Source organism: Diachasma alloeum, unplaced genomic scaffold (genome assembly GCF_001412515.2).
Source record: "Diachasma alloeum isolate Michigan unplaced genomic scaffold, Dall2.0 Dall_scaffold_01987, whole genome shotgun sequence".
NCBI lineage: Eukaryota > Metazoa > Arthropoda > Insecta > Hymenoptera > Braconidae > Diachasma > Diachasma alloeum.
In genome coordinates this window covers 90,197-102,776 of record NW_021682024.1, presented here as the reverse complement: position 1 = coordinate 102,776, position 12,580 = coordinate 90,197, and the positions used below count along the sequence as shown (strand labels likewise).

The 12,580-nt window shown below is 33.6% G+C and overlaps 1 protein-coding gene across 1 annotated transcript; it reads right to left on the bottom strand.

Annotated features, from left to right (window-relative positions):
• Positions 1-2,772: 2,772 nt before the first annotated feature.
• LOC107046785 (E3 ubiquitin-protein ligase rififylin) lies at positions 2,773-11,845 on the bottom strand. The gene is made up of 6 exons (XM_015269495.1): positions 11,367-11,845; positions 9,145-9,337; positions 8,638-8,734; positions 6,285-6,597; positions 5,234-5,414; positions 2,773-3,329 (listed from the first exon to the last, which is right to left on the bottom strand). Exons 1-6 carry the CDS (start codon positions 11,478-11,480, stop codon positions 3,130-3,132), a joined length of 1,098 nt encoding a protein of 365 aa, XP_015124981.1. The 5' UTR covers positions 11,481-11,845; the 3' UTR covers positions 2,773-3,129.
• Between the last annotated feature and the right edge of the window lie 735 nt (positions 11,846-12,580).

Here is a 12,580-nt window from a genome sequence, read left to right as displayed (position 1 = left end):
TGCCCGCAAAATCGATAATCGTCATTGACTTAGCTCCATATCATACTACACTCGATCCTGAAAAACGTAATTCAACAAAGGTGTGGACAAAAGCTGCCACCATTCAATGATTAATTGAAAGAAATGTACCATTGCCACGGGATATCATTTCCTTTCAAACATTAACGAAAGTTCAACTTTATAATTTAGCTAAACCTCATTTTTTTGAGAAATCTTATCTTTTGGATAAAATCGCGAAGAAAAATGGCGTAAAATTATTGTGGCTTCCAGTCGCTCATTGCGAACTCATTGCTATTGAGTTGATTTGGGCAAATGTGAAAAGTCGATTTGCTCTTCAGAATAATACTTTTAAAGTCAATGACGTGTGTCGACTATGCGAGAATGCAATGAATTTAGTGACGAAAGAATTATGGAAAAAATGTGTGGAGCATGTTCGGAAATTGGAGGATAAATATCATGAAAAAGAAAGCATGATGGCCATGCATGTGGATTCATTTGTTATTCACGTAAGTGATGATGACTCTGATTCCGAGGAAACACTTTATTTTTCAAGTTCAACTTCAGAATAAATGAGATTTTTATGAAATAGTGAAATCACATCTGTGAATTACAATCATCTTTAAAAGTGTATAAATAGAATTGTGAATTTGAAAAAAAATTGTAAAAAAAATGTTTATTTTTCACAGGTATTTAATCCATCGGCCCTTTTCAGGGCCTCCAATTGTTTAAACGTACGAAACTCGTTCATTCATTTTTCCATTTGAAACTGAACGTGGTCAAACCCTCATCATCGTCAATCGTATTGTCGATTTTTTCTGTGGTCGTACATAGAATAAGCTGCCATCCCAAATTTCTTCAGATTTTTTTACGCATCCTCCGAGCTCTGTTATGTTTTTCTCCAAATTTTCCTTTCAAAGGCTTGTAATTTTTGTATAAGTCGATAAACCTAATTTTTTTCCTTTACAAAATGGAGATCTTTTGACACACTCTCCATATAGATAGAGACAATTTTTATTTTATCGTTCTTTCGTCGATTTCTTTAGAAAAACCTTAAAAAATATCTAAAAACGGCTAATTTTGAAATTGGAGTTTTTTAATTTTTTTCTAAAAATTTCAGTGAATACATTGGATCAAAATAAATTGTCACCGGAGGCCGAAGTGGAAATCCCATGGCATAGTTTTGATTTATAATTTGAACATAAATATGAATTCATGATGAATGACTACAAAAGTTCCAAAATTTGATTGACGACAATGTACGTTTTGATCACGTTGAGTTCACATGATATCTCATATTTTTTAACTTTTCAGCGACAATCTATAAATTTTAATTATGAGTTTGAATCGATGTCTCAATATTACAAAAATAAATTGGACTCAGAACGGTTATTTCTCTCAGAGCCCCCGAGTTCCTTGTCCCGCTCCTGGGACAACTAGAAAACAGAACATGTGGAAAGGATTTTCCGGGTCCGAAAGGTAACCCTATAGTAAAACCATGAGGATTTGCGGCTAACATCATAATGTGTTTGCCGGAAAAATTCAAAAATTTTTATAAAATGTTTGGAATAATTTACATAATTAAAAATCATTGGAATCTTTTTAGTTTTTCATTTCACGTTGTAGGATATTTTTTTCAATTCCGTGGGTTGATTCCAATTGAAGATAGCCTCATGTCATATTTTAATGAAAAAAAAGGAAAATTATTGAAAAAATCGTTTTTTTTTCTCCACTGCTCAATTTTTGAAGGTGTGAATTATCATATAAAAAATTGGGATAATTTTGGAAACAAAATTGGAGTGCTGAGAGAAGGCCGAAGTTTATGAACTCTCACGGCACCCGAAAAACATGGGTTTTTTCATATTTCAAACGAGATAGCGCAAAAACTATCCGATAAAAATAAATGAAACTCCGTACTGGACAAGAGGAAGTGAACCTAAAGAATGAGATCAGTCCCGTATTGGTGCGATTTTTTTTTTTCAAAGATATGACCCCTCAAAGTTTGCGGACTACACTTTTGAAAAGGATAGTAGTTCTGCTTGTGACCTTGTGGTGGCGCAAAGGTTCCCCATTCCCACACGGACATGACAGCCATTGAGTGCATTGGTGTTTTTGTTTGGTTCTCCTCGGCTTAGAATTATGACAGTGACAGACGTTTTTTATTTGAGTTATTAGAATTATCCAAAGTTATTAGTTAGTGGAAGGAAGGTGAGGAAAGTCTGTGCATTCCCTGGATGCACATCAGGCAAAGCACGTGAAAGAAGACAGAACAAATCGAGTGGCCCACGTGTTTTGTATTTATTCCTATCAATGAATAACCTTCCTAAAAAAATTGTTCATCAGCTCTGAGTGTTGATTGAACGATTGTGTAGGGAAATTTATAAGAATGTGGTATTTTATGAAAAAAATGATTACCCATTGGTTATACTCAATGCTAACGATCTTTTCAAATTTGCGCATCGCTGGTCAAGTTAAGTTAATTCATTCATCTTCCCCATAGCAATGACAATCAAAAGGGATAGAAAAATTCATTTTTTTCTCTCCTGTTTACATTGTCTTTCTATCCTTCGATCACCGTTTACCGGAAAATCCGTAATGGTTCGTATACGATTTCGAATTCGATTTGGAATTCACCGCTGGCGTATTAATACATACCGGCCCTTCTGCGCATGCGCTGGCGGGGAAGGGGATCAACTTGAACATTGCCGCCCAAAGGTGAAGGAATTTCAGTTGGACTATATCAATTTTGATAGGTGATAGTTTCAACATAATAAATATCGATAAATAATTTTATTTTGTTATAACATTATATCCATCTTTCGTTGACAAGTTTTTAGTACTTCGATATGTCCTTGAAGACCAGTTCAATCACATTGATCAATAAAGCACAGAGAAAGAAAATAATTAGAAAAAAATGAACAGAAGATTCTCTAGGAGAAAATTAAAAAAATACCATTAACCAAAAAACGTTTTTCATCGTGACAAACAATGTAAAAGGAGAATCTCACTGTTCGTTATCTTTGATATACAATCAGCGCTCTTACGAATCTCTGTCTTTGTTTTTTTCCAATTTCTAATGATGGTATTAGTGTTGCCTTTGGCAACACCTTTCTATTTGTAACTATTTTTGTTCTATGCCTTGAAAAATCTAACGACTCTCACAACGTATTGTCGACAGATTGGGCATTCACTCATCTGTTTCCCGCACTCTATGCAGCAAGCCATATGTCCACACTCGAGGATTACACATTCGATGGGAGAATCCCAACAGATTTTGCATAAACTTTCTTCGTAGGGACCTTCGGCAGCATTTGTGTCTGCTGCTGTGCAATCTAGAAGAAGATCGATTTTTTTTTTTAAATAGTCACTTTAAAGCCCGGATGGATTATCTTTCGAACGTAATTCTAGTTGTTTTTTTTATTTTGATAATCTGAAATGATCTCCAATTGCTATTCAGTTTTACGTAGCCCTGGAGTCTCCAAAAATTATGATCGTACAATCAAAAAAACATTGAAAAAAAGCTAAACATTTTTAAAGAACGTTTTTGAATAATATTGGGAAATAAACTCGATATGGAGGAAATTGCAAATTAATAATATGATGGATCTAATGGCTGTTAGGTCGTCATTTTTCACAGTAGTCAATGGTTGTTAGATGGTTAGTTACGCTGGTAAATTATCCATTCACTATTTCCTCTTTATCGGACTTTTTTCTCAATCTTTATTAAAGACGCTGTTTGAAAATGTTCGGTTTCTTCCATTTTTGCTTCTGAATGGAAGCATTGCAGTCAAATTTAAGTTTTGGTTTTTTCGTGTTATATCGACCCAATATGATCCAAAAAGTCCGAAAATGCAATTTTTTGACTGTGTTTGTACATATGTATGTATGGACGTACGTATGTAAACAAATTTTCCTTCGATTGATCAGTAATAAATCAAAGAAAATGAATCTTGCTTTCTCTCAAATGTGGGTATTGTTGAGCCCGAGCAATCGCCATTAATTAAAATTCAATTCACTTATGATTTTTTTAATTTTTGAAAATTTTTCAAAAATTGTTTTTTTCACGATAATTAAAAAATTTTTTGAATTGATTGAATAATGGCTTAAAAAATTTGTTTCGATATCCATTTGACCGAGTTCGGAAATGAAGGCGATTGCAATAATCGTTATTTTGACTTATTTGAAAATTTGCAAAAATTCTGTATTTTTTGAAAATCAGAATTCCCGGGATATCTTTGGATATCATGCTTCAAATGAATTCAACCATAGCTTAAAGTGTTTGTTTTAATGCCATTAAGTCGAAGTTAAAAAGATGATTACGATAGCTTTATTGGTTGTTTTTATTTGTATGATGATTGTTGAAAATTTCGAATTTTTCATGAATTTCCCTGAAAGTGAGCTTTCTGATGGTTTCTTCAAATTGTCATGTTTCAAATTCATTCAAATATGTATAAATAACATTTTTCTATTAACATTTTATCGAAGGACTGAGGGGAGAGATGGAGCTGTCAAAGAAGACAATTGGTAGTATAGAAGAAAGGGATAATAAGAATAATGATGATGATAACTTTCAACTAAGTTAAATCTAAGTTAAATCTGACAAAAAATTCACCGTATTCGGAATTTACCAATCTATAACGGATTAATTTTTTAAGAACATCGTAAGAACCGTTTTCTCATAAGATGGAAAAATCGATGCGGGGGACCCATAACCCGCGTTTGGCCTGTACATATATGCCTCGCGTGTTAGAAACCCGCATGTCATTATTTATTACCTCCTAAACTGTTTAGTACAGCTAGTCGGCATTCTTTTCAATAGCGGGGACAATCTTAAGAAAAACGTGTTTTCTAGGGATATACCTTAAACGCATTGTGCTGCTAACTATAAATGAATCCTTCAATCACTGAGAGAAAAGTAAACGAAAAATTACCAGGAAAATGCAGTAAAAAACGTACCAAACGGTGTATAATAAAAATTGCTGAAAATACTATGAAATTTGTCCATCTTTCTGGACTTTTTTCACCAACAACTAACAAATTTTAATGTTGGTTCGTCAAGAATGATGTTACAAAAGGTAAAATTAATCCATTGCCTTACATGTTTTCTTTGATTTCAAATGAAATTTCTTGAACTACCATTTCGCTCAACGTCTGCCAAAAAATACCGTTTGTCCTCTAAATTTTGTCCCAACTTTTTTTTCCGTGTACGATCGTGAATAAAGAAAATCATTTGTACCTTCACGTGACTGCTTGTGAGCATCCCAGAGTCTCGACGCTCTGTCCAACAACTCCGATCTTTCCACACATCCACGGAAATCCACACGATTCGTTCTGAGGAGATCTTTCAACTGTTTTACATTCAAATACTCCAGATCTGAACGTACATTGACATCCGTAATTTTAACAATTCCTGTCCACTAAAAAATCGGCAAGGCATGAGATTATTTTCTTTTCATTTAAGGCCCGGGTACTATCTTTCGAACGTTATTTCGATGTTTTTTTTCATCTTTCGTCATCTGAAATTGTTAATTGAATCCTGCATCATGCAGAAGTTTTGAAAAATTATGAATGAATAATCAAAAAAAAGTAGAAGAAATTTTTAATTTTTTCAAAGAGCATTTTTAATTTATATACAGAATAAGTTGAATAACAAGAAATTGAAAGATGTATCTAATTTAGGGTGACAAATGGCGGCCTGTCACCCAATATCATGCAGGGGGAAGACTGATTTCGTAAATATTTTCCCACACTGCACAGAGACATTTATTACGGAAACGGCTCTTGGAAAAAAGTTGTAAAATTTTGCAGAATTTTTTAATCACACTTTTATCACATAAAAATGGCAGATGACTGCATACCACTATTTTGAAAATTGAGATACCTAGCTGTCACTTCCCATGAGGAGTTAGTCTTTTGTTATCCACCATGGAAAATTACAGCTATTAGATAATTTACCACAGCGAATCAGATATTTGTAATTTCCACTTTTTTCAACTCATTCTGCATCTCAATTAAAAATGCTCTTTGAAAAAGTTCAGAATTTTTTCCATTTTTTTTATCATTCTATTATAATTTTTAGGAATTTCTACATGATGTACCACTCAATTAGCAATTTTAGATTACGAAAGATAGAAAAAATCGAGATAACATTCGAAAGATAGTACACCCAGGCCTTAATTCAACAATCAATTGTGCACATTAACTTTCAACTTATTTGAAACACAGGGATTCATAGGAATCCATTCACAGACTTTTTACGTCAAACATAAGGGGATAAAAATATTTACTGTGGGGATTTCCGTGCAAACTGGTGAAGTCTCATCACTGTGAGATTCTCTGGAGCCATTTTGACTGGTGGGTTCGTTCGTTTCTGTCTCCTGATCGTGATCATGCTCAGTCACGACTGGCTCAGGTCCCTGCGTCGGGCTCTGTTCATCTTCAGACGAAATTTCTATGATATCGATGTCTGGATGAGTTCTTGGAGGTGATGAGGGTGGTACTTCTTCGTCTGGACTTTCAATGACTTCCCGAACTGGTACTGGAGGACTTCTTGAGCGTCTTGGCGGTGAATCCGGAAGGGTATTTGGTCTTTGTCTACTTCTGAAAGGAAATAAATAAAATCTGATAAAGTTAAGAAAAAGTATCCTTTGACTTTTTTGTCACTCCGGCCGTAAGGCAGTGATTTACGGACGCGTTGTGTTATGGCAAAACAGCCGTTATAAAAAAAAATATTCGACACACGGTCTAAAAAATCATTTTGTCAGTCCGGCCGTAAGGCAGCGTTTCACGGACGCTCCGCTTCGCTCCGCTTCGCTCCGCGTCCGTGAATCTCTACCTACGGCCGTCATGACAAAATTGTATATTCCATCATTAGACCGAAATATACTATTTCTAGCTCATATGACTGCAACCTCACCTCGCCTTCAGCTCGGGCTGCAACCTCATATTCGCCAGAAAAGTTTTATTTAGGCCTTATGTCAAAATGCACTAATTCTCACCGGTACTTCCAATAACAAAAAAGTTAATAAACAAAAGTTGGTAAAAAATTTTTTTTTTGCTTGAATTGCGTCAAATAGTCGTTTTTCTGCTTTCATTTTGCCTCACTCTCTCCCTATGCATGGGGTTCTCATTTTGTACCACGTTCTTGTTTGACCTAAAGCTTCATTTTCCCCCGTTTGCTACATCTCGAAAATTTCTTCTTTTGACACATAAGTTATAGTAAGAATTCATTCATTCGTGAGATAATTGACAAATTAACAGTAATTTTCGATCATTTTCAGTAGTTTGCTCACTTAAAGTATCAATATTAACAGGCAAACTAGAAAAAAAATAGGTTTAAAAAATTTGGTTTTTGAAATAATCAGGATTGAAAAAAAAACGTTTTGGCGCTAAAATCGCGTAAAACTGAACCGAATGCATGGAGTGACTTCTTATTTCGAAGGTTTTTTCATGTTCTTTGAAGATGTTGACGAGAAATTTAATAGTTCTGAAAAGAAACTGAAAAAAAAATAAAAATTTGTCTAAAATCATAAATTCCACAATTATTACCATTTCTCTAAGAGTTTTTTTTCAAAGTATTCTTCTAATATCAACTTTAGAAAAAACATGGTAAGAAAATTCTTGACCTTAAATTTTTTGGGCTTCAGACTTGTTGTGAGACGGCTCATTTAGATAGTGAGAAAATGACTCATAACATTAATGATTTCACACATAAGTTGTCCAGGAGAAGAAAGAATTAAAGATAAAAAATTCCATCATTACGATTTGCTTTCAGGTCATTTTCAATTTTTGATGATAGAAATTAAAGATAAATCTTCGTATATGAAAAAAATGAAACATGAAGAATTTCGTCATTACGACCTTTTGCTTTTAGGTAATTTTTCATCTTTAGGGATACAAGTTAAATGGAAAAGGTCGTATATGCACTCACAATCAATATGAAAATGTGTGTACTAGAGAACTGCAGAAAAAATGAGTGGAGATTTAAACTTTTCGCTTCAAAGTATATCCCAAGACAATCGGACCCAAAAATTAGTCCCTATAGATTTCCAGAAAAAATTCTAAATAACTTAATTGATTGCATTCTCATAATTTATTGAGTTTTTCTATTGTCATATGTTATTGATGCAGGCAACAATAACTGTTTGAATCAAATAAGAAACTATTTATTAATTAATTTTTTGAATCAAATAAGGAATGCTTTCACGAAACTTACATTTTTTAGAACTGAATATCGCAGAAACTATGTAGCACAAAATTTTACAAAACATTTACCGTATTCGGAATTTATCTATCTATCACGGATTAGTTGTTTAAGAACATTGTAAGAACCGTTTTCACATAAGATGGAAAATTCGAGTTCAATGTTGGAAGCTCACATTTCATTATTTATTATCTCCTAAACTGTGTAGTACAGCTAGCTAGTATTTTTTTCAATAGCTAGGGACTATTATAAACATTATCTATGAAAAACATGAGGACAATCTTGAGAAAAACGTGTTTTCTAGGAATATACCTTAAGAAGCTTGGAAAATATCTTTTTGACCTTTGCGATCTTCTGCTTTTAAACATGTGAATATTTAATAGGCCACATATTCGTTTTGATCATTAAAAAATTGTTTGAAATTACATCATACGTACTGTTGATTATTTGGAATAGTTTCAGTCGTTTCGTTGCTCATTTGGCTGTCAGCTCCATTCGCATATATCATTAAAATGTTGATTAAATCTTCCTTTTCTGAAATCATGAAAGAAATCAAGCCTTCAATATCTATATGTGGTAGCGATATCATTTTTGTACTAGACTCTACTTGCTAAATTGGAATGAACTATAGAAAATGAAAAACTTTCGATAGACGCCCAGAGAAAGCTATCCAAAAACTGAAAAGCACTAGGTCAAAGATTAAAAATCATTCGACTCTCAGGTATAATTCATTCCTCAGGGGGATTTAACCCCCGAATTTTAATGGCTAACAGAGTTTCATGCAACTGGTGACAAATTTCGAAAGATATTTTTTGAACAAAAAAGATCGTTCCATAAATTATCATGCAATCAATCGTCACCAACAAAATTCCATTATTATAGAGAAACGCATTCTTTACACTGTTGTAAAAACGCAAATAATGATGGAATATTTTTTGTCTTACCTACACATCCCCTTAGTGATACTTTTTTTGCAATGAGATACTGTTTAAGATCTTTTGACTTCATCTTTAGCACCTGAGATCTGATTAATGGTCTCCGAGAGAGCATACTGCAGTTATCACAGCTCAACACTCTGTCGCCACGTCGTATCACACAGTCTGTGCAGTAGAATCTCAGACAGTCTTTGCATTGTCTCTGGAATTATAAAAATTATTCAATAATTGTGAATGCAACCAGATGTCGAGAATTGTCCTCTTGTGTTCCCAATGAATTGGGAAGGAGATGATCGAATTACCCTCATTGACACAATATAAACACTGAGTGTGGTAAATAGTAGAAATAGACTACTTCGGTTGATGAGTTTGTCTTCATCACTAAATCCTAAATTCAAACTTCATAATGACCAATTTAGAAATTTTTTCGAGTGATTGATCCTTTCCAGAAGCTCTATTTAATAAAACTTGCAACGACATGAACGAAAATAGTTAATTCAATAGCACAGTAATGGAACTCGATAAATCGCAAAATGTCATGCAAATATCTCGGAAATCAGTAGCCTTTATAGTCGGGTCGAAATTTCTTTTCCCTTTGGAAAAAATGGTTTTCCTTTGTGTTCATTGACAAATCAACAGTTTGACAATAGAAACCATGGAAACTCGTTACCTGAAACTAAGTTCATGCGAGAAAAGAAGTTTTGTTTGGACTATAGGAGATTCCAGCACAGACGTATTGCAGACTTCACACAACGCTTGCAATTATCAAAATACCCGAAAAACAGTTGAATGTTTGTTTTTGCTTCCGAATGAAGGCCTTGTTTTTGACCCTTTTTTCGATTTTCTAATTTTGTTTGCAAATGGTCTTGAATGTTGTGAAACGTGAAAAAATGATGTTTTTAAGGTCTTGTCTGGCTGTATCCGACAACTTGGGTATTTGGTGATTAATTTTTAGAATATTCAACATAAATACGGTGAAATTTGTAGATAAAAATCGGAACTTTTGGCTCCTTGTAGCTATTATTGAGCTCAACTTTGGCACGCTGTTTCAGGCCGATCGGTCCAGTAGTTCCTGAGATATAACAACTTGTTTAAATTTCGTTTTTCCTCAATATCTCAAAAACTACTGCACTGATTTCAAATTTTTCTTTCCAAATACGCGGTTCGATGGCCTCTAAGTACGTCAATCAGAATATATAGACAGAATATAGAATATATAGACTCTTCAATACACAGTTTGGAGATATTGCCGTTTTTCATAAAAAATATTATACGCACGATAACTTGAGAAAAAATGGGGATAACAAGTTCAAATTTGCTATGATTATAGCTCTTACAATACTGAAGGTTGGTATTTTGGACGAGATATGCACCCTTTTGTGTAAATATATTTCTTCAAATATCTCATTAACTACTTGCCGAATTTCAATTTTTTTTTCAAACCAGTCGTCTCGGCAGTCACTATTTGGATCAATCAGAATATATGTATCCGTTTATACAATGTTTAGTTACTACCAATGGAATTGGTAGAAATAAAAAAAAGAAAGAGACTAATGGCAAAAAGTTACGGTCGCATGCCTTCTGTCGGATAGGCTGGAACCTCTGCCCGTTAACAATTAACATTTGTAAGCATCGCATCAGAAAGGGTCATTTGAATTTCTCTCAGCTTCTCCTTTTCGGAGATATTAGCAAAGTAATTTCAGAGCCATTTGTCCAACACCCATTTCTCGTATTCTGTCCTCACCCTGGACCTCCCATCTGGACTCCCAATTTAAAAAGAAATCCATATCAATATATGATAAAACACGCACGTGTGCCTCCCAGTGTTATAAATTTTCCTTTCATTGTAATTGAAGAAATATAGGGTATCATAATTATAATGAAAAAGGAATATTGTAGAAAAGTATGATGGATCAATAAATATGTGATTGCATCAGCAATCAATATTTCAAAAAATGAGTGGAGTGACAAGTTCACTAAATTTCTTCAGTGGTTAAATATTGTTGTCCTTGGCTTTTTCCTAGCTGTCGTTACTCAATGGTCTAAGTTTATTGAATTTTCAGTTCTTTCGTAATTAAGTCCCCCCCATTATCGAAGGATTCTGAATATCAGTGGCTTGGATAACATTCCCGCATTGAATGGCAGGTACATTATTCATCGTACTGATCTGCTCAGGTATCTCACGAAAAGAACAAGCTAAAAAATTGATAAATACCATTTAAATTACTTACTTTCCTTTTAAACAACGTAAATTTGGTCGAACAAGCCTCACAAGCCATATCGTTGAAAAGTTTGTTTGGAATAATACTATTGAGTAGAGTTTTATAGGTTAGGTCATGATCCATTTAGAACACTTGGTATTCCACTTTTCTGTTAGTAAAGAAATCCCTCGAGCACCTTCATGCATCCAACAATTCTCCAACACTCTCACAAATTGTTAATCCTTTTGAAATATATCAACCTAATGAAATAAACGGTGGTTCCCGTCTGCGATAGTATCAGCCTCTTACTGATGTTTTGTCTGCATTTAACTCGTCTAGTTCATTTTCTTTTGCACGTATATCCCCTCGTAAATGCAATTCAGATAACCCGACCTCTTCAGATTATTGTATCTCTCGTTTTTTTCCTCCACGTTAACAGTAATTTGATGCTGAAAGAATTGTGGACAACGGTTTAGTCACCACAAGTATGTGTCCAGTGCTGTTGGAGAATGTTGAGCGTCTGATATATATATATATATATATATATATATATATATATATATATATATATATATATATATATATATATAACAGTCACACAACTGAACCCGAATGGATAGGTGACACTTCTGTGACGTTGTTTTGACGTACACGGACGTATGTTAGTGAGGAGTTCGACGTATTGTGAGAATCTGATGAAACGTTAATAATTTATTCTTCGAAGTAGACTCCGAAGAAAAATAGTATAGGAAAGGTTATTTCAGGAGAAAAATTTTGATGTTTAACTACTCAGAATAACAATTTTTATAAGGTATGAAAAAAGTAAAAAAATTAGTAAACTGAAAAAATTTCATTTTTCTATGATCTAATTGAGAAAACCGGAAGAAAATACCTATACAGTTTTATTCTATGGAATCTAACGAACATTTTGAAAAAAGACAAGTGGGAAATTGCTCTTACATTGTGTTACTTTTGCTAATAAATTAGCAATATGCTTCCGAATGGTTACTTTGCACATCATTTCCATCTATCATGTGTAATTTATTGTTTATTTTATTTTATTAAATTGAATAAGATTTCCTTTTACCTAATTTTGTCAGATTTTCAAATCTAGGGGAGGTGGGGGTAAAATGGACAGTTTTGACTTTTTTTAAATGTTAATGACAGCTTGAAATGTTGATGAAATCCAATAATTTTTTTTTTTTTCAATACAAACAACATTTCTTTCCCTTTGTAATGAGCCT